The 21922-nt window shown below is 40.9% G+C and overlaps 1 protein-coding gene across 3 annotated transcripts in view; it reads right to left on the bottom strand.

The window, feature by feature from the left end:
- The window catches only part of BOD1L1 (biorientation of chromosomes in cell division 1 like 1), a 53318-nt gene extending 32899 nt beyond the window's left edge, over window positions 1-20419 (bottom strand). The window contains exons 1-10 of one of the 3 annotated variants that reach the window (XM_034770998.1): window positions 19961-20419; window positions 19081-19205; window positions 17521-17711; window positions 16303-16917; window positions 15685-15834; window positions 13372-13541; window positions 11872-11995; window positions 11425-11569; window positions 8136-8211; window positions 342-6573 (exon numbers count right to left, since the gene is read on the bottom strand). In XM_034770998.1, coding sequence (XP_034626889.1) covers window positions 342-6573; window positions 8136-8211; window positions 11425-11569; window positions 11872-11995; window positions 13372-13541; window positions 15685-15834; window positions 16303-16917; window positions 17521-17711; window positions 19081-19205; window positions 19961-20161 — 8029 coding nt within the window. In that variant the 5' untranslated portion in view covers window positions 20162-20419. The remainder of the gene's footprint in view (window positions 1-341; window positions 6574-8135; window positions 8212-11424; window positions 11570-11871; window positions 11996-13371; window positions 13542-15684; window positions 15835-16302; window positions 16918-17520; window positions 17712-19080; window positions 19206-19960) is intronic. The other 2 variants (XM_034770997.1, XM_034770999.1) reach the window with 2 other exon arrangements.
- Between the last annotated feature and the right edge of the window lie 1503 nt (window positions 20420-21922).

The following is a 21922-nucleotide window of genomic DNA, read 5'->3' as shown; positions in this document are numbered from 1 at the left end:
GTCGATTCCGCGCTGCAAGGACGCGAAGTAAGTCAATCTAAGTCGATCTAAGATACGTCGATTTCAGCTACGCTATTCTCGTAGCTGAAGTTGCATATCTTAGATCGATCTTCCACTCCCCCCAAGTGTAGACCAGGCCTTAATGGGAGAGGCTGATTTTCATGAGAAGGTGTTACACCCTTCTCAAAAGAAAAGATCCATCAGTACCAGACAGACCATTATAGGGCATTTCAACAGAATTTCCCCTACATATGTAGATTCAGGAACTACAAAGTATGTTAGGTACATGCAGTTTATAAATCAAAGGGGGTGCAGGAGGGAAGAGAAAGAGAAAACCTTACCTGAATTGAAGCTTGTATTTTGTTGAAAAGAAACTTCGATTCCAAGGTTATCATCTACTTCCACGGTGTTCTTTTTGCCATCATTCTCAAATTGTTTATCCATATGCGACACAGGGAAGTCACTCTTTTCTCCCAGTTTTGCTTCTACAGTTATTTCACCCTGATTGGTATTTACAGCCAATTTGCTTTCATGTTCAGAAACTAGCGGAAGAGTTTGTGCCCTAGGAGGTGAAGTCCTTGCTTCAGAAAAGTCACTTTCTAATAATAAGCTACTGTTAACATTATAGTCTATGTTTTTAAAATTATCATTCCTCTTTGCTTCTTCTGAAGGAATACAAGGTTCTGATGTAAATTCCACATATGGAATATACTCTTCTGCTCTTTCACCACTTGCACCCATCTCTGTAGAAGGGCTAACAATGACTGTAGACTCTGTACTAATCTCCATACAGAGGGCTTCATCTACACTTATGAGGTTCACTGTAGTTTCAGCTGTTTCTGCAACTTCAGTGTCTGATGTGATCTTAGCTACTACTGATTCTCCCATCACAGCATCCTCATGAATATCCTTTTCTCCCCTACATATGCATTCATCTCCTTCTCTACCACCCACAGGCAAAGAACTATCACTTTTTTCTGGGCCTGTAGATGACAGGATGCATTCAATTTCTTTGGTACTATTAAAGATGACATTTTCATCTTTTACTTCTGTATTTGCAGCAACGAGCTGATTTTCCTCTATGACTGAGAAGGTGAAAAGACTGTCACATTCTTCCATTGTACTGAGAGTGATCACAGCACCTTCCTCTTTATCTTCTATACTTGAAGCAATGTGTTGATCTTCATTGCTGCTGGCAACTCTCAGCATTGGAGACCCACATTCTACCACCTTTCTAACAATAATCATAGAACCACCACTTTTTCCTTCTGTGTTTAGAGCAGTTAGTTCATGCTGCTCATCTCTCGCTGCACTGGTCTCAACAACCTTACATTCTTCTGCTGCATCTGGGGTGATCATGGAACTCTCATCTTTTTCTTCTGTTTCTGCTGCAATGAGTTGACTTTCAGCTTGTGTGGCTGCACTGATCAGGACTATCTCACATTCTTCTGTCCCACTTCTGGTGATCATCGCAGCCTCCAGTCTTCCTTCTGTTCCTGAAGCAGTGAGTTGATCTTCATCTTGTGCGGCTGCACTGGGCACAGGAGCCTCAAAATATTCCATACTTGTGGAGATCATGGCAGTGTCACTTTTTGCTTCTGTGCCTGCAGCAACATGCTGAATCCTATCCTCTGTGGCTTCACTGGACACGAGGATCACTTGTTCTTCCATTATACTTGTGGAAATCATAGCACACTCATCTTTTTCTTCTTTGCCGCTTGCAGTTGGATGATTTCCATCATCTCTAGCACTGGATGCACTGGGCATGGCAACCTCATATATCTCCATGTCTATACAAAACATAGTACTCTCATTCACTTCTTTTCTTGCAGCAGTGACCTGACTATTATATTCCATAGCTACACTGGGCATGGGAGCCTCAAATTCTTCCACAATACTGGTGGAAATCATGGTGCACTCATCTTTTGCTTGTTTACTGCTGGCAGTGTATGTAGTCTCTTTGAATTCTGTGGCTGTACTAGGCCTGGGAGCCTCAAATTCTTCCTTGTCTATTAAGACCACAGAGCTTTCATTTTCATCTGTTCTTGCAACAGTGAGGGAACCTTCTTCAATTTCTGTGGCTGAACATGGCATGGGAGCATCACCTTCTTCTACGATACTGGTGGAGATCACGTCACCTTTAGCTTTTTCTTCATCAGTAGAAGCAGGAGGACTCTCCTCTTTCTTTGTGACTGCACTAGTTATGGGACCCTCACATTTTCTGCCATGACTTCCATTGGCACTATTGCCATTCTTTTCTTCAGCTGCAGCAGCAGACTGACCCTTATCTTTCTCTGTCACTACACTAGTCATTGGACCCTCATATGCTTCAACATCTATAGACATCATGGCATCCTCCTCTTCTGTATTTGGGGTCAGAGTGTCTTCATTTGCTATGCTTGCACTTGTCACGCTGCTCTCAACTATCCCCTTTGCACTTTTGCAGATTATGCCACCATTAGCTTCTTTCTTTGCACCAGTATTGCTGTCAACCCCATCTTTATTTATATTTGTGGCAGCCATACCAGACTCAGCTTCTACTTGTTCTGCAACTATGCAGATAATCGAACTTTCACCTTCTTCTGATGCTATACAAATAAGTGCACTTTCACCTTCTATTCCTGCACAGGTTGAAGCATGCTCTATTTCTTCATTTCCTCTTCCTGTACTGGTCACAATACCCTCACCTTCTTCATCCTCTTCTTTTGCACCTGTGCTAGTCACAAAGCCTTCATCGTCACAAGGCCCTATGCTGATCATAGTGATAGTAGCTTTTTCTTTTGCTCCTGTACTGTCCATTGCACTTTCGCATTTTTCTACATCTAAGCCAACTGCAAAACTTTCATTGCTATCTTCTAGTCCTGTGCAGACTGCTGCAGTCTCAGCATCATCTTCTGCTATTATGCCTGTGCTGGTCACTGCACTTTCACCATTTACAATATCTTCACCTTTGTCAGCACTTGTTCCACTCATGGTACTGTTGTTCATGACCATTTCAACACATGCACCAGTTACAGCACTGTCTTCTTGTGCATCTACACCAGTCACTGAGCCAATTATGAAGCCATGACCTCTTTCTTCTGCACCTGTACAAGTCACAGCACCCTCACTTTCTTTTAACTGGTCAGCACCAGTTACATTGCTCTGGCATTCATCTGAATTGTTGCTGCTCATGGATCCTTCACCTGCTTCTGTGCCTGCACTGGTTACAGCACCATCACTTTCAATTTCACCTATACAGGTAACAGAACCTTCAAATTTGCCTGTACGTCTACAAGTTGAAGTCTTGCACTTCTCTTCCGAGCCTGCACTAGTTACAGCATCATCTTTTTCTTCTGTCCCAGCACTGTTCACATTATCCTCAATTTCTATTCTGCCTGCATTGACTGAATCTTTACCATTTTCTTCTGTATAAATCATGGTGCACTCAGCACTTTCTCCTTCCTTTGTACTAGTTAGGAAACTTTCTGTTTCTGCAAATCCTCCAGTGACAACACCGCTACCTTCTTCAGCTGCTGCAACAGTACATTCACCATCTGCTTCTGTGCTGAAACTGACACCTTCATTGCTTTTTGCCCATATACTTGTCGTGAAACCTTCATCGGCTTCTATGCTTGTGCAGATTAAAGTAACCTCACTTTCTTCTTCTGAGCAAGTAGTTGTGGCATCACTTTCCTTTTCAGAGTGTATTGCAGCACCCTCACCTTTTCCTTCTCCTGTACTAGTGGCCATTACAGTGCTCTCAATCATTTTCTCTGTGCTAGTTCCTATTGCAGTGGCCTCAGTTGTTTCTAGCCTGTTGTATATGTGATCAACACTTCCTGCACTGGTGCCCACTACATTGCTTTCATTTTTATTTTCAGTGTCAGTTATTATGCCATCACTTTCTTCTGCTCCACTAACTATAAAAGAGTCTTTAATTATTTCCTCTGGAACTCTTATAACATTCATTGGCACTAGCAACAAAGAAGATTCTACCACGTCACCCATATCATGTCCTTCACTCTTTTTGACAATGTCCACCATGCTACCCTTTTCTTCCTTTGCAGCAGCGCCTATATTTAAGTTATCATCACTTTCTTTTTTCCCCAGGTTCATCAAAATAGATTTTTTCATGCTTATACCTTCATGATCCGCAGCTTGGTCAGTCATCGAGCTTTTGCCTTCTATTCCACCAGTTACATTATACACATTTCTTCTTTGTACACTATCTAACATAGTCACTTGATCATAACCTTCTTGTATACTTACATCACTCATGGTCTCTCCTACTGCTTGTTCACCAATTAGACAAGTCTCACCATCCTTTTTTTCAGTGTTTATCATGGTGACCTCAGCTTCTTTCATAACACAGCCTAGCACAGGGCTACCCTGTTGTTCCATGTATGCAGTTTGTGATGCACTGTTGTCTAAAATAAAGGAGTCTTTCTTTAAACAAATCTTATCTAAAGTATGAGATTCCTCTTTAGCTACATTAGGCAAAGAGTCTGTGAAGTCTGAGATACATATATCCATGGACTTTTTATGGGAAGCATCTTGTCTGCATGAATTAATTGCTAAAGAAAGACTTTCTTCAATAGGATTGACTTTGTTTAATTTTTTTGGTTTTCTGGCATCTTCTGAAGTCTGCTCCTTAATAGGAGCATTAAGTAAAATTCTGCCACTTGTTTCATACACAATGTTCATTTGATATGCCCCTTGTTTAATGGGTCCTTGCTCCTCAGAAGCTTGTTTGGACATAGTATCTAGTGCATCAACTCCTTCAATAGGATTTTTTACATGTTCAATGGTTTGTTCAAAATTTCTGTCAGCTGGAAACTCTGACACACATGCTTCAAAATCTGCCAACCTGTTTCTTAATTCATTTTTTGAATTATGTAGGTTCATATTTTCTTTTGCAGCATTTTCAGAGTCCATGTCTAGTAGTGAATTACTACTGCTTTTTTCTTCAATTTTAGATGCTTCATGTACTTTTGCATATGTCTGTTCTGAATCAACTTCCATTGGCTCTTCTCCTTGTTCAGAATGTAACAAGCCATCACTAGTCCTGATTGGACTTTGAGTGGCTGGAATATGACTGGTTACAAATATATCAGTTGCTAATTTTTCCTCTTCCATTGTCACTTCATGGGCTGACAAGTTTCCTTTTTTATTTTCACAAGATAATTTCTTACTTGACTTTTTATCCATAATCGTAATCCCTTGCACCTTTTCATGGTTACTGTCTATTTCTTTAATATCTTTGTCCTCCAATTTGTTACTTTCTTCCTTCTTCTTCATTTCCTTATTGCTATGCTTTAAGTTTCTGCTTTTGTGACCTTCTACTGACAGCTTTCTTTCTAGTTTGGAATAACTTAAATCTTTATCACTCTTATTTTTCTCTTTTACAGTTACCTTTTCGCCTGCTTGTAACTTAACTCTGTGGCTAAAGTCTTTTTGCGAACTATAAATTGAGTGCATCCCACTTTCTACCTCAAAATCAACAATGCTTTCATCAAAAACTTTATCTTCATTCTTGGATTTGCGTTGTTTATCTGTGTCATTCTCTTCCATATTCTTATCTTTGTCTGGTTTCTGAACAGTCTCGTGCTTTGTACAACTTTCTTGTAATTCTGTTTCAATTGGTTTGGATTGTTTACTGTGACTCTTAGATTTAGACTTTAACAAAAACTTGTCTTCTAAGAAGCTCTTCGATCTTCGTCTATCTCTGTGAATACTATCTTCTTGCCTTAAATTACTATCTGAATTAGTTGATTCTATTTCATGTTTATCTTCTAAATAGCTTTCACTCTTTCTCTGTGATGAAGAAACAAGTTGCTTAGAATTACCTTGAGAATCCTTCTGTGGCCTAGAATCACTTGATGACCTTTTGGACTTGTATTCTGCTCTTGACTTTTCTGTTGAAATGTGTCTGTCTTTTTTGTTATTTTCTTTACGCAACATTTCTTCATTTTTTAAAGTGTATTCAGAAACATTTTTTCCATCTTTGCTAGTTGTTGATATTTTCCTTTCGCTTCTGTGTTTACTTTTTTTTTCAGATTTATCATCTGATGGAACCTTTGTTTGTTGATTATGTTTTTGAACACTATCCTCGCCTTTCAAGCTTCTCTCAAAAGAATGGAGGTCAATATCATCATTTATTTTATGTACACTGTCTCCTTTGTATTTATGTTTTACTAACAATTTATCTTCTGAAAGAGTTCTCTCTTTTTCATTTTTATCTCTAAATGATTTGACTTCTTTCTTGGGAACACTTCTCAAATTTTGAATTTCTGTATCATCTTTTTTCAGATGTTTTTCATTTTTAAAGGCATATTTCTGCTTCTGCAGTTCATCAGTACTAATCTCAGCTCTCTCTAGCTGCTTTTTGGGATCCCTTGTTTCTGTGTCCTGCTGCGTTCCTTCTATCTGAAGAGAGGTAGAGGTTTTTCTTTTATGTTCTCTTTCCACTTTAGGATCATTTTTGCTTTCCTCAGTTGAATGTACTGACTCTGAAACTCTTCTAACAGGCTTAGTCACTTCGCTTTTTCCATGATTATGCTTCAGCTCCTTTGAAGAGATTTTTTCACAGGTCTAAAACAACACCACCAAAAAAATCAGTACATTCATTACACTGAGGAATCCATTTATCATCTTAATTTAGATCTTTGAAATAATTTGTTACATAATATTTCTTGTAAGAACCCCAAATTAATTTCCTCGCTCCCAATAGGTACAAATATGAAATAATAATCAGAATTAGCAGGCCTCCCTGAATTATTTCCTATTTGAACTAGAGCTTATCTTTAAAATAAATCCAATCATCACCAGAAATTTTTAAATCAAGAAGAATCTCACCACCTTTGGTAAATTGTTCCAATGGTTAATCACTCTCACTATTAAAAAACTGCACCTTATTTCCAGTCTGATTTTGTCAAGCTTGAATTTCCAGCCACTAAATCTTGTTACACTAAAAACTTAGTTATCCAGCATGTTGGAGGCATGGGGAGTGCCGGTAAGTCAAAAATTCTGGTTAACTAAGAGGGAGGAAGTTTGGGTGCGGGAGGGGGCTCAGGGCTGGGTGCGGGATGTGTGCGCGTGCAGGCTCTGGGAAGGAGTTTGGATGAAGGAGGGAGCGCGGGGAAGGGGGCTGGGGCATGGGAGGGGCTTTGGGGTTCCAGATCCGGGCGGCGCTCACCTCGGGTGGCTCCTTGGAAGAGGCAGCATATCTCTGCTGCTCCTAAGCGGAGGCGCAGCCCCTGCAGCTCGCATTGGTCGCAGTTCCCAGTCAATGGGAGCTGCAGAGCCAGCACTCGGGACGGGGCAGTGCCCACAGCCCCTGTGGCCGTTCCTCCGCCTAGGAGCAGCAGAGACATGTCGCCACTTCCGGGGAGCCATGCAGAGCCACGTAGGGTGCCTGCCGGCCCTGCACCAGCCGAACTTTTAATAGCCTGGTCAGCGGTGCTGATCGGAGCCGCCAGGACCCCTTTTTGACCAGGCGTTCCGGTGAAAAAACAGACACCTGGCAACCCTATTGAAGATCAGAAATGCTGATTTATAGAGCTTTCCGGTTGGTAAAGTGCCAGAAAACACAAATTTTACTGTACATCTGTCTGCTAGAAGGAGAGCCCTATTATCAAATTTCTGTTCCCCATCCATAAACTGATCAAAATCACCCCTTAACCCTCTCTTTGATAAGCTAAACAAATGAAACTTCTTCAATCTCTCCTATAAGGCACGCTTACCAAATCTTTTATAATTCTCATAGCTCTTCTTTAACGTCTTTCTTGAAGTATGAATGCCAGAGCTGGACACAGTATTCCATCAATGTCAAATACAGAGATAATATAACCTCCCTAACTCCTCCTACTTATTGCAACACTACAAAGGTTTTCTACACTAGCTGTTCTAAAAAGCTGCAAAGCAGCATTACTAAAATAACAAAGGCTAGAAAATTAAACCAAGAGAAAGAATTACAGGGAAAAATAATTCATAAAGATTAATCTAGTAGTAGAGAAATGTAGTATATACAGATTATCATTTTTCCAATTAAAAATGAACAGATTAGAGACAGTTGATAATTTCTGTACAGTAAAACAAAGATGTTTTGATATGAAATTTAAAATAAAGTTTACTAGTTGAGCTATGACACAAACCTCATTTGTCTTTTGTGTTTCTTTGGAATCTTCTTCAGGATGCTCATATTTCTTTTGCCAACTATCTTCAACATGCCTAAAATAGATAGTCAAAGCATTAGACTAAATTGTTACGACATTTTTCTAAGTCATCAACTCACAGACGATCAGTTTTTAAACTAAGAAAAAAATAGACATTTGCACACTAAAGCATCTAACAAGAACTTGCTGCATAACCTTGGGCAAGTCATTTAACACAGTAAGCTTCTATTTCTCCATATGCAAAATGGGGATAATACTTACCTACTTCACAGATGTGCTGTGAAGATTAATTAATGTCTGTGCAGTGCTTTGAAATGTAAAGTACTACACAAGTATTAGTACTGTTAAGCATGACTAAGTGTCCCCTGTAACTTGGATGAGCAAAGAGAACCACTGCACAGGCAAAAACAAACATCCCTGTCTGTATCCTTACTCTACTGCTTTCTACAGAAAAGAAATTTTAAAATACTGAATTGATCTTCCACAAACTTGGCTTCTTATGTATGTCTCGAGACTTAAAAATCAAGCCAAATCTGGAGACTGTGCTGATACTCTCTGTAAGGATGCATAACACATTCCAGTTTGCACTGCACCATGCATTGGGAGGAAGGAATTCAAGCCAAAATAGGGAAAGAACATGTTAAAGAATATTTAGATAAATTAAATGCATTCAAGTCAGCAGGGGCTGATGAACTACACCTTAAGAAACTAGCTGAAGCAATCTCAGAAGCCTTAGCAATTACCTTTGGGAATTCATGAAGGATGGGTGAAGTCCCCGGGTATAGGAGAAGGGAAAACATAGGTACCTATCTTAAAAAAAGAGGACCAAAGAGGACTCGGGGAATTATATATTTGTCAACCTAACTTCAATACATGGAAAGATACTGGAACAAAATTATAAAACAATCAATTTGTAAACACCTAAAGGATAGGGTAATAAAGTAATAACCATGCCAAACTGACCTAATTTGTTTCTGTGACAGGGTTACTGGCCTAGTGGATGGGGTGGGCTGGGCGGAGCTGTGGACATGATACATCTCGGTTTTAAGCAAGTCTAACACAGTCGCATTTTCATAAGCAAACTATGGAAATGTGGTCTAGATTAAATTAGTATACTGCAGATGCACAACTGGTTGAAAGACTCAAGTGTACTCAGGAGTGTTTTCAGTGTTTTCTGTCACAATGGGAGGACATATCTAGTAGAGTCTGTCTTGGATTTAGTACTATTAAATATTTTAATTATCTGGAAAGTGGAGTGGAGAGCATCTTATGAAGTCTGGGATGAAATCAAGCTGAAAGGGATTTCTAGCACTTTACAGGACAGATTAGAATTCACAACAACCCTGACAAGTTGGAGAATTAGTCTGACACCAACAAGGTGAAATTCAATAAAGACACTTAAGAATGAAAGAATTCCAATACACAACTACAAAATTGGGAATAACTTGCTAGGTGTGGTTCTGTTGCAAAGGATCTGGGGGTTATAGTGGACCATAAATTGAATATAAACCAACAATGCAATGCAGTTGCGAAAAGGGCTAATATAATTTAGGGGTATATTAAAACAGGAGAGCTGTATGTAAGACACAGGAGGAACTTGTCCCACTCTGCTTGGTACTGGTAAGGCCTCCACTGGAATACTGTGTTCAGTTCTGGGTGCCAAACTTTAAGAAAGATGTGGACAGATTAGAAAGTTCATAGGAGAGCAACAAAACATGATAAAAGATTTAGAAAACCATACCCATGAAGAAGAGTTAAAAAAAACTGGGTATGTTTAGGCTTGAGAAATACAACTGAGGAGGGAACTGTTAATAATCTTCAAATGTGTTAAGAGCGGTTATAAAGAGAACTGTGATCAATTGGTCTTCATGTCCACTAAAAATAGGACAAGAAGTAGTGAGCTTAATCTGCAGCAAGGAGATTTAGTTTAGATATTAGGAAAAAAACTTTCTAACGATAAGAGTAGTTATGCTTTAGAATGGGCTTCTATGGGAGGTTGCAGAAAGCTCATCATTGTCTAACCTGTTTTTTAAAACCTCCAAACATTTGTCAGGGATGGTCTAAGTATCCTTGGTTCTGTCTTGGCACAGGGGGCTGAACTAGATCAGGAGTTCTCAACCTTTTTCTCTCTGAGGTTCCCCCAACATATTATAAAAACTCCACGGCCCATATCTGCCATATTAACGGTTTTTCAGCATATAAAATCCAGGGTTGGCATTAGAGGGTAGCAATCAGGACAACTTCCCGGGCCCCATGCCGCTCCACGAAGCTAAGTTGCTCAGGCTTCGACTTCAGCCCTAGGGGGTGGGGCTCAGGGCCCCAGGCTTCAGCCCCATGGGATGGGGCTTCAGCTTTCTGCCGTTGGCCCCAGAAAAATAAAATACTGGCCCTGCTTGGCGGCTCCCCTGCTTGCGGCCCCCGGGGGGGTCCCAGAACCCTGGCTGAGAACCACTGGACTAGATGACCTCTTAAGGTCTCTGAGTCCTACATTTTTATGGTTCTATGACTAAATTAATAAATAATTTATATTAAAACAATTAGTAAGGCATAAGCCCAAGGGGAAAGAATTAAAGTACAAATCTCAGGCTTAACGCTCCACTTCACGATTACCAAGTGGTGAATTTCTCAGCCTCAATTACACCTCATACACTTTTATTTTCATTGTATGTTTTAAACTGAAAGTTTGTGAAAGGTTAAAGATATATACATAATCAGGCAATGAATTAGTTTGGTTGCATTATCGATTGAATTGACAGTGGAAGACCTTTAATTCACTTCAGCAAACATCACTGGTTAATTCACTCTTCCCACACCCACCGTGCTCAGAGGCACTTAGGACTGGAGAGAGAAACCAAGAGAGAGACAGGTGGTGAGCTGGGGGCTGGAAGTCTGACATTAGAAGGATCACAAAAACCACACACTTAAATGCACATAAAAGAAAGATGATCAGAGGCATTCAGAATACATACTTTAATTATATTATAATATAGCAGGAGCTGGCTACTAGGGGGTTATCAATACATTAAACTAGAAGCATAGTAGTTAAATGGGAAAACCCCATGATAAATTAAAATAAATATCTTAAAATAAATAAATCACATTTTTTGTCTCAAATTAAGCTTACTTCCCCCAAATATTTTTGCATGCTTTAAGGGGAAATTGTTATAATGGGTATGTGGTGACTGAAAAAAAGTGAAGAGAAGTTTTTTTTATAAGCAAAAGTGAGTATGTATGAATCTAATTTTTTAAAAACAAACATAAGGAATACCTTGAATCTCTTTTTCTTTTCCTGCTCAGGGCTACTTTTTTTTCTAAAAACTTCTGTTCTTTAAGAACATCCTTAATGCTGGTACCAGTAACTTTCATTTCAAAATCTTTTGTTGAAGACTCTTCCAAGTTCAGGCCACTTTTACCTAAAATATGCAACAAACAGTTACAGTGTTTGAGAAGCGTGTCTTTTTATTATTTTTGTAAGTGACATTGTAAACAGTTTGGGAATTACTAATCCTGCTTTTGTTATGTTTCAGGAATGTCACTGTGGACATGAAAAAGTTACATATGGAATTTTGCACAATACAGTACTTAGTTATAATATTATGAGTGAAATTCTGGCCATATTGAAGTCAACTGCAAAACTCTCAATGACTTCGAAGGAACCAGAATTTCACCTTATTTGGTTAAAACAACCAAGTTTAACTTGTAATTTTAACATCACCTTCAGCAGCCTGACTCCCACTTTTCAGAGACTTTGTTTTCTCTGCAGCTTTCTGTTTACGCTTCTCTTCAAGTCTCTCTCTATTAATCTGCCTCCTTACGAGTCTCTCTTCTTTTTCTCTGGCCTGAAGACAGAAAAAACAATGAAAAAGGTGATTTATTTGTATCATTAAACCAAATGAAGAATGATGAAAGTTGTTAAAAAAAAAAAAAAAAAAAATCAAAAAACTATTATACAAGTAAATTTCTACGCTTCTGCAGAATTCAGCGTTTCAGTACAAGAGCAAAAAAAAAATCAGTAACTTCTCAAATAGCGCTGTTTATAGTTTACAAAGTGCTGTACAAACTTTAATTCAAAATAAACCTCATAAAATACTTCGAGATATTAACCCCTTCCCGAGCCTATAAGGTTTTATCCCCATTCTACAAGTGGAGAATGGGCAGGCACGGAGGTTATGATTCCATGTCAGAGACAGCATTATGCTAGGATGTTCCTGGTTCCCAGCCCCAATTTCAGTCCACTAGACAAGGCTACCTCCACTTTCAAAGAAGCTTACAATTCTTTTCTTTCATCCCTCAACTCTGTTGTACATAAGAATTACATGGCCACACCTAGAGCCCAGTGTAACCCAGCGGTATTGTGGTGCATAAACCCAGAAAAGCTGCATAAAATGAAAGTCCAGCAAGCCAGTCTATCCTGGAAAGGTTAGGGGATGGGAGGGGAGTGGTAGAGGATGAGAAACTCAATAGATTTGCTGGTTGAGATGGGAAGGTTTTACCCTATTCTACAGGTGAAGAAACAGGCACAAAGACTATGAGACTTACTCCAAGTACATGTCCAAAACATGTAAATGAGATCCCAGCCCTCCAACCAGGCCAACGTGTACACCTGAACATCTCTTCCCCCTTATGCTGGTCAGAGACAGCAGGAATTACTGCAGCTGAAGGGCTGTATTAACTGCATTACATGGAAGAGGAGCGAGGAAGATAGTTGGGGCCAAACAGGTACCAGTTCTTGTTATATTAAAGAGATGTACAATCCATCTCGATAGATGGTGGTAGGTAGATAAGGGATTTCTTCTCTTTCCCCTTCCCTCAACTGGCAGAGTACACTCAGCTTGCTGGCCCCAGACTCCCCCATCTGTGCAGTCTTTTTCACTTCATTCTTCTCCAAATTACTCAGTTAGCCAAGAAAGAATCCATCCTTTGCTGAGATGTTGGGAAGACACCGCACACTCAGTGCTTCATCTGACATTTACAACAAACTCTGACTGATGATAAACAGGAGGAGCTGGATAGTTAGATAAGCCAGTAGTTCTCAAATGACTGTCAATGGATCACTGCCATGAAATATTGACAGACCACATGGTGCTGGAGACAGTCTATAGAAGTATCAGCAGCGTCCAGCGGAAAAAACAAACTTAATAAAGGGCATAATTTTTGTATTGAGAAAACAATCAGATGGAGTTAAAATGTTAATAGTGATTATATTAAAACTTACAATAGACTGACGGTGTTGCTCTACAGTCCGTTCATCATCGGAATCACTGTAGTACTTGGAGTACAGAAAAGGCTTGTGAATATATGCGTGACGGACAGGTTTGGCTTTTCCATCGCAAACCTCATTAGTCTGAGGCTTTGTTTTACTCTGATTGTTCTTCTCTTCTTCATCTAGACAGTAAAAAAGCGGACGTAAATTTAAGTGACATTGTTATGGTAAAATTTAAGCTTTGTAAAAACGAACTTCCATAAAATCTAAGACCAAGAGAACTGTTTCCTTTAAAAAAATGGTTTCAAAGAGATTCCAATTCAGTGTTTACAGCCAAATGTTACTAAAGTATGAGAAGTGATCAATCCATTCACATTGTCAAGAGAAAAATGCAAAATATAAATAAACTGCACAAACTCAGAGAAGCAATTAGATTTAAAAATTCATTCCATTTTGGTACTATAAAAGGTGTCATTTAACATAGTTAAGGACATTTTATATATATAATTTCAGCCATGACAAATTGTGTACAGCATTACATCAGCTATGGCTAAATTTTGTAATGAAGACAAACCCCACGTGTATTTTCGGGATGCAGATACACTCATCTGTAAAAATCAAACATTATTCACATACCAAAAAAATCAGCACAATATTTGTGGATTTAGAAATCATGGATTTTTTTCTGTACAGGAACTTTACAAGTGACCTAAGTTCATGTATGGATCAGTTAATGCTGAGGTACTATGCTGATTGAAATAACACAAGCAAATCTATCATTTTATTTTGTCAGGTTTATTCAGTAAAATATACATACTGTATATTTGGGCTTTACCAATGCAACAGAGCTGCATCCCTGAAATACATTACAAAATTTAGCCATAACTGACAATGCTGAATCCAATTTGTCATGGTTTACATTGACTGCACAGTTACAGACAATGTCATGTTAGTTAACTCAATTCTTCCCACTCATTTCTGGGCACAATGAAATTTACAGTGATGACAGGCTTACAGAAGACTACTAAAATGGTTCCAAAGCAGTCAATCCGAACCAGGAGAAAATTCTGCTGACTACAGAAGCCTCCCTAAAGCCTCAAAGTATCAAAGAATTGTAGAGTTGCCCAGGACTAGGAGAGGACAGAAAGGAAAAGATCACAAATGAGGACCCCCCCCACATCCACTAATCCTAAATCTGGACCTATCCCCCTCTTCTCCACCAAAATCATGTAGCCTTTGGGAATTCCTGCAATCCTAGGGCTGTAACAACTCCCTGATCCCCAAATGGTCTGCTCACATTACACCTGGGTTCAAGTCAGAATATCAGTCTAAGGCTACGTCTACAATACACACCACTGGCAGCGCCACATAGTGTACGTGCAGCTACACGCTGCAGTGAAAAGCAGGCCGAGTCCCACTGTGGTGTGTAGTTCCATGCCAGTGAAAGGCTCTAGCAGGGGGAGACTGCAGGGAAAGGCTTCAACAGCTCCCAGAGCCTTTCACTGCAGCAAGGAAAGGCTTCAGCAGTGGGGTGCTGGCAGTCATTCCCTGCTGCCTTCTCCCTGCCAGAATCTTTTCCTACAGCAGGGAAAGACTCCAGCAGTTCCCTGTGATGGGGAAAGGCACTGGCAGCAGGGAGATAGCAGGACACTACTCTGCTAAAAACAGCAGTCAACAGAATTTTCTCCTGGGTAGGATTGACTGCTTTGGAACCATTTCGGTAGACTTCTGAAAGCCTGTCATCACTAAAAACAGCAATGTAGATAAGGGAGACACAGGCTTCAGCAAATAGACAGTCTTGTAGGATATGTACTCGGGTACATACCCACACCCTTCAGGCATGTCTCTACTCAATTCACCTAAGCTGTGCTCACCATCTACACTGTTATTTACATTCATACTAAGGAGAGCAACCCGTGTATGCACTCCCCATGCTGCGGAAAGAAGCATGCAGTGCAGATGTACATTTACACAAACTTCATATAAAAGGAAAAAAATAAAATAAAAGACAGCACAAAAAGCAGAAGGCATTTTTATGAAGTGTCACCACTACATCCTGAAATAATACACACAAATAAAATAATTTTAAAGTACTGGACTAGATAAATACTTTTTATTTTAAAATGCCAAATTATCTATTTCGACTATTATTTACTAACAGCAGAAATGCTATGAATTCCACCCCCAAAAGAAATATTCTCTATTATCACACTACACATATATGATCAAATATACTTCAAAATAGATTAGTCTGTAAGGTACTATGTATTCAAATGGCAGGAAATACACCAGCCAGGATATTGCTAACAAATGTATTCTTTTTACCATCTGATGTGATCTCTCCTTCTTCAGTGCTATCGGAAACCACAGCTTCCTCTTCACTTTCTTCTTCAAAGGAAGAGAGGTCACTGGTATGGACAGAGCTAACAGTGATGTCACTGAGTACATCCACGTCTAAATCCTCCAAAATATGTTCTTTAAAAAAAAAAAAGAAAAAAAGTTATATCATGCAACTTATCAAATCAATATGTTTAGCTCATTTCCTAAGAAAAGTTTATTGTTATTTTAAAAACTCTGATACACAGAAGAGATGCATTATTTCTGAACACAGTTTGAATTATAGACCAAATGTTTGCTTTAACCACAAGTATAACCCCACTGACTACAATGGAGCTATTCATGTTGTGTTAGTAAGGCAAGCAAGATTTAGGCTTCTCTTACAAGTCCACCTTTTCAGATGAGGGTTCTGGCCTTTGTGGGGGAAAGCTAGCATTACTGTTGATTTTATACTCTTACTGTTCCATGGCTAGTTAAAGAGGACTACGGTTACCAATATTGTTGGCCCAACATCTTTTCACTTTCTAAATTCACCTTTGAAAACCCCCACACCAACACAAAATGTCCCTCCATCCCACAATACTTTTTAAGTTGCCTTTTCTATACCTTCTTTTATACCTTCTGTTATCTTATGTTTACTGCTGCTTTTTTCAGGAGCCAACTGTTTTACTGATTCTGCCTCTCTCTCTTTCACTTGCTTCTCTTCTTTTGCTTTTAGGGCATCATCATTCTTCTTTGAATGGTCAAACTTCTTGTCATTCTTTTCTTTTTTCTCTTTTTTTCTTTCCCCTTTCTCGGTGCTCTCTGGTTTCTTGTCACCTTTATCTGTTAATTTACTTTTCTGGTCATCACTTTCCAGTAGAATTTCTTTGCTTGGATGAATTAAATTGTTAACATCTTTTGTTGAATTTTTGATTTCTTCACTTGGACAGGGGAGTTCATTTAAATCTTCACACTTTGCAACTGCTTCACTTCCTTCTGAAGAATCACAAATGGGCTTCTCTTGGTCTGGCAAGTCTTCCGAGTTTCGTTCTCTCTCTGTGCTACCATCAACACTCTGTTGAGATGACAGCCTTTTTGAAGTTCTGTCACTGTTCTTGGAATTTGTATTCTCTGTTGAAGCCCTGGCAGCACTTGCTTCCTGGTTAAGAGAAGTTATTGTTTCCAAAATGGACATGGCATCACTAGCTACATTAGCACTAGGAGCAGCAGTAGAAACGCCTTAAAGAATGAGAAAAGAAATAAAACATTTTAGCTAACCAAGTTTTCCATAACATTTGTTAAAAGGAAATATGTATTTCTACATTGACTGGTTATTATTTTTGAAGGGGAAGGACTTTTCAAATGAAACTCAAATCTCAGAAGTCTGTTAGGGAAAAAAATGAATAATTAGACTATTATAATACCTTAATTCTGTCCCTTCTGCATGTGTATCTTAAGGACAGCCTAAATGCCCAAAATCTTTCCAAACAAAAGAACTGCATTAAGACAGTTACATCTCAGTACATAATTGGCTACTCATCTTTTATAGCATAGACCCTACTTGATCCTGTTGTGAACGTCAGTATTTAACTTTGAGACTGTCACTTCTAGGACAGAGTGATTTCAAGTAGTGGTGAAATTGTTATAAGTGTTCGCCTCTTCTCCCCACCCCTCACAGCAGCAACAAATCAGTAACCTGGGCTGTTCTCTCTCACAAAGTTCATCTTGCTGACACCTCAAATATTTAGTGTTAACAGCAGAACTAGTGATGATCAATAATACCACTTGCCAAGAGGAGAAAACCAGGTAGAAAACAGTCAACATAGAGTAACGGCAAAATACCTTGTACTGTGATGGAAGCATCTGCTTTTTCCTCACTAGGGGCTGTACTGGGGCTTGCTTCCTCTTTGTGATTTAATGTGGCTAAAAACTCATGAACAGCTTTTTCCACCTGAGGTCTGAATGTGTGGTTGATCTTTGGATCCACAACCTGAGAAATAATTCTGTCAATTCCAGACTCCAACATTCCAGATCTGAAACAAAATCATTTTAATACTTAAATATAAGGAAATTTATTCCCACAAGCACCTTAAACAGGTCTGGTTTATCTAAAGGGTGTTCCTTCCACACACAAAACTTCCACTAAAGCACTAAGTTCTCAGAAAGTAATTTTTTTCCCCACTTGCTTCAGGAACACCCATAGCGGACTTGTGTCTAGGTAGTACTCAAAATGTCTATCAACACACACAGGAATAAACTGTTCCTGTCCAAAAAAAGCTTGCAGAATATGAAAGATAGTAATAAAAACTATACCAGCAGCCCTTTTACCATGCCATTACTAGCTAACTTCTTGTAGCACTGCAGTAATAGGGGGTTTTGGACAGGGACTTATATAAGAGGGTATTTAACTTTATAAATCAGTTTGAGGAGGGTATTCCATGCAGAAGGGGCAGCCTGGAATGTGTCAGCACTATATCATTTGTCTTCATGATCCCAATGTCAGGATTTCTCAGTATGACATTAGGTGACAGCTACTAAACAGTGGAATTCAGATAATTAACTTACCTGTATTTAATAAAAAGGTTAAGTGTTGAACCAGTTAGCTTCCTAATGGCCTATCTTTTGTTCATCACACTCTAGAAAACTGCATAGGTTGTCTGTGGCTACACCTCACTTGAGACCTGGTTTCCATTTATGGTGTTATCAAGTCTGAACTACAAAACACTTGTCTTTGCTCTATCCTCAAGTGCTGATTCCTACAAACTAACTTATGCAACAGGTGGCAAAGGCTCACTATTCACACCACCAGTACTTTTGTTCTCAAGTTTCTCATCTGTCACTAAAGTTGACAGGAAGACACCCCTCATCTACACATGTTAGTTTGGAGCAACGTTAGGCTGCTTCTTATATTAGTATATCTGGCAACAGTAGGCAGAGAAGAATGAGTGTTTATGGCACAAATTGTGGTCACTGTAAATGCTTATTCTAAGTTATTTTGATATGACTGTTTACCAGCAGTCTTACCAAACATTTTAGCTGTCTGTAGAAATCATGTCTGTCCAAGGATTCTTGTTTTGTGAACATGACTTTGAGCAATTGACTTGTGCTTCAACATACCACAATCCTATTAATAACCCAATATTTAAGCCACAAAACCTAACAACAACTAGTAATTTGCTGAATCACCTACTTATGAGGTAGCAGTAGTGCTAGAATCCCTACATGTGAGGGTATTATAACATATCACATGACTGACTTTGACCATTATAATCTGATTCAAGCTAAGAAAATATTCTCTCTTCGTAGAAGTTGTGGAACTTCTTTGTCTCTAAGTTTTCAGTCACCTGTCACTGGGGGATGAATACCTTTTAAAACAGCAGATTAACTCAATTTATGACTTACTTGAGAACCTGCTGCCTAATATTATTTCTCAGCTGATTCTTGTTGAGATGAGGACTCCAAGTGTGAGTTGCCAGGTGGTTGGAAACAAAGTTGTCAACACGTTGTCTCAGGTTTTGATAGGCAGGCTAAAAGGGCAAAAAAAGTGAGATCGGATATTTAAAAAAAAAAAGCTGCTTGAAACTCATTTGCCTAAAGACAAGGGCTGAGAAACTTAAAAAACCCTAGATCTTAACTGCTGAGTCAATACAAATACCAGGACACAGTCTCCCATCCTCTGATGGGCAAAGACCATATACTAAAACCTATTTACCGATAACAGTTTTATGACCCATATTGGAAGCATGTTTCTATAACCTACATAAACAGCATGTTCTTCTAAAACCAGTGCCCACTGACCAGCCTCTCTAAACAAATGACACGATCTTGCTGAAGTCAGTCACTGGCAACTGATGTCAAGGGGAGCATACTGGAGAGCTCATTCCTTGGGCAGGTAAAGCAAGGAACCGCCACGGATCTGTCGCTAACGAGGATGTCAGCGGTCTAGTGCAAGAGGCAAAGCGCTGATGTGTGGCTGCGGTGTGGCTGCGATATGTCCCCTGCCCATGGGGAGCGATATTCCCCGGACACTCTAGCCAGGCAGGAGTCTCCGCAACGCTGCGAACACCCGCCGGCTCCGTGTCCTGGGCAGCCCTGCCTCGCCGAGCTCCCGCAACACTCGCCGCTCACCAGAGAGGACCCTGCCGCGCGTCTCGAGGAGACAGCCAGCCCCCCCGACCGGGGCGGCCCCAGCCCAGCCAGCGGAGGGGGATGTTCCCGCAGAGCCGGGGCAGGTCTGTGTCCCTCACCCCCTCCTCAGACATGCCCATCCTCCGCCCCATACCTTGGTGTCCACGTCGGCCAGGCAGTCTCGGCGGAACTGGTCGAACAGCCCCTGGCTCTTCAGGTGATTAACGATCACGGACACCAGCTCGGGCTCCACCGCGCCGCCCCCTCCGGAGGCCCCGGGCAGCGGCGGCTGCTGCTGTGGGGGCGGAGGAGGGGGCGGCGGAGGAGGGGGCTGGGGCTGCGGGTTACTGGCCATGGGAGAAGCGGGGCCTTCAGAGAGCGCGGGCGGCTGCCGGCTCCGCTGCCCGGGCTCCAGGGAAAGGCTGGTTACCGAGTAGCAGCCGCGGCAACGCTGACCCCGGAAGTGAAAGGGAACGGAGGGAGGAAGCGAGAGACAACGAGCGGGGAGGAGCAGCGACCGGGAGCGGCGCCACGGCTGCGGGGAGGGGCTATTTCGCACAGTGAAAGGGGCGCTGCTACTAGCCCTTTAAGGGGACGATGGGGAGGAGCGGCCGTTGCCTCTGGTCCCACGGCGGGAACATCCGAGCCGAGCTCTCCGGCTCTGGCCTCCCCTGGCGCAGCCCCATCGCTGCGCGCAGCAGCGCCGCCTTTACCAGCTGGTTGAGCTAGCGGCGCTGCCAATCCTCGCCCCGCCCCTGCCTGCCACGGTGCGGGTCGCCGGGATGCCCTGCAGCGCGCACCGGAGAGAAACGGGGGAGGGACGACTGGTTCTGAGCATGCGCATATGAAGTGAGCATGCTCAGCAGCGGCTGCTGAAGCCGCTGCCTTCACGCTGCCCTGCCTTGGGAATTGCTCTCTCCGGAACCTAGCGAGGCAGGTCTCCGGGCCGGGCCGGGAGTGCTGTCACAGGCTGGCCAGACCCCTGGAGCCAGGGGAAGGGCTGAGGGGCACAATCAGAGATTGGGGGGGTTAGGAGCTGGGGTTGAGCACGGGGTGCAGGCAGGGCAGGGGGCTTCTCCCCATTACAGGACAGTATGTCTTAGCTCCCGCCTCTCGGGGCCCTGGTCTCCAAAGCACAGCTCTGCCCTCTCTGATATCCTGCACTGAGCGGGTAACGGAGACGTGATTCAGTGACATATCCTACCTACCCTCCCTCCATCCCTCTGAAAATTAGCATGGTCACTGTTTAAACGCACCCCTTGTCGGCTTCTGTGTCTGTATAAAGCCTCATCGCACTTCATTTCTCACTGCCTGAATTGGCCTCCCCTTTTTCTTGTAATCGCCTGGAAGTCAAGTTTTGCTCCTTTAAATTCTTTATTTTTAAACTGTTATTTTTATTACTCTTAGCACTTCATTCACCTTCGTTAACCCATGGCAGAGGAATGCCATTGTGCTGTTTAGATGATATTTTAGGAGCAGTAATTATTTTAAAATATTCAGAGTTGCTAGTAGGTTCAGCAATCACATCTCAGTGTTTCTAGTGTAGCACTTCCTGTTTGTATTGTGACATTAGTTTTTAATTCTGTTTTTTTTTTTTTATACACCGGTGTATCCTTTGGGATCATATCACATCAAGGCTGATAGATTTCTAGGGTTGATGTCAAACTTAAGTTTCCTTTAATCCACCAGTTAAGATTGCTTTTGTCAACTATTATTTTGCCTTGCTATCCAGCACCCTCCTCCTTTGTCACATGTTACCACTTGTGTGTAGAATATGGTTCGCAAACAGTCTCTACAGGCCATATTTTTAAAGGTTGAAAGTGTCTTGATGCTTTTGAAAGTCCCACTAGTCACCTAAATACCTTTAAAAATCTGGCCCAGAGGGCACTATACTATCTTCTGTGAAATCCTTCTCAAACGTTAATTTCTATTGTAATTTTTTCTAAATATACGTATACAACCACACGTATTCAAAAATCATGAGTTATGCATCCAAAAGTTACAAAATTAAAATAAATATATTTTAGGTTCTATTTAGTTTAATTTGCCTTTTTGTTTCTGAGCCTTTAGGCTGCACTAGCTTCATACTTTTTCCATTACCTCTCCCAAAGAATCC

Source organism: Trachemys scripta, chromosome 5, assembly GCF_013100865.1.
Source record: "Trachemys scripta elegans isolate TJP31775 chromosome 5, CAS_Tse_1.0, whole genome shotgun sequence".
Classification (NCBI taxonomy): Eukaryota; Metazoa; Chordata; order Testudines; family Emydidae; genus Trachemys; species Trachemys scripta.
This window is presented reverse-complemented; position numbering and strand designations above follow the sequence as displayed.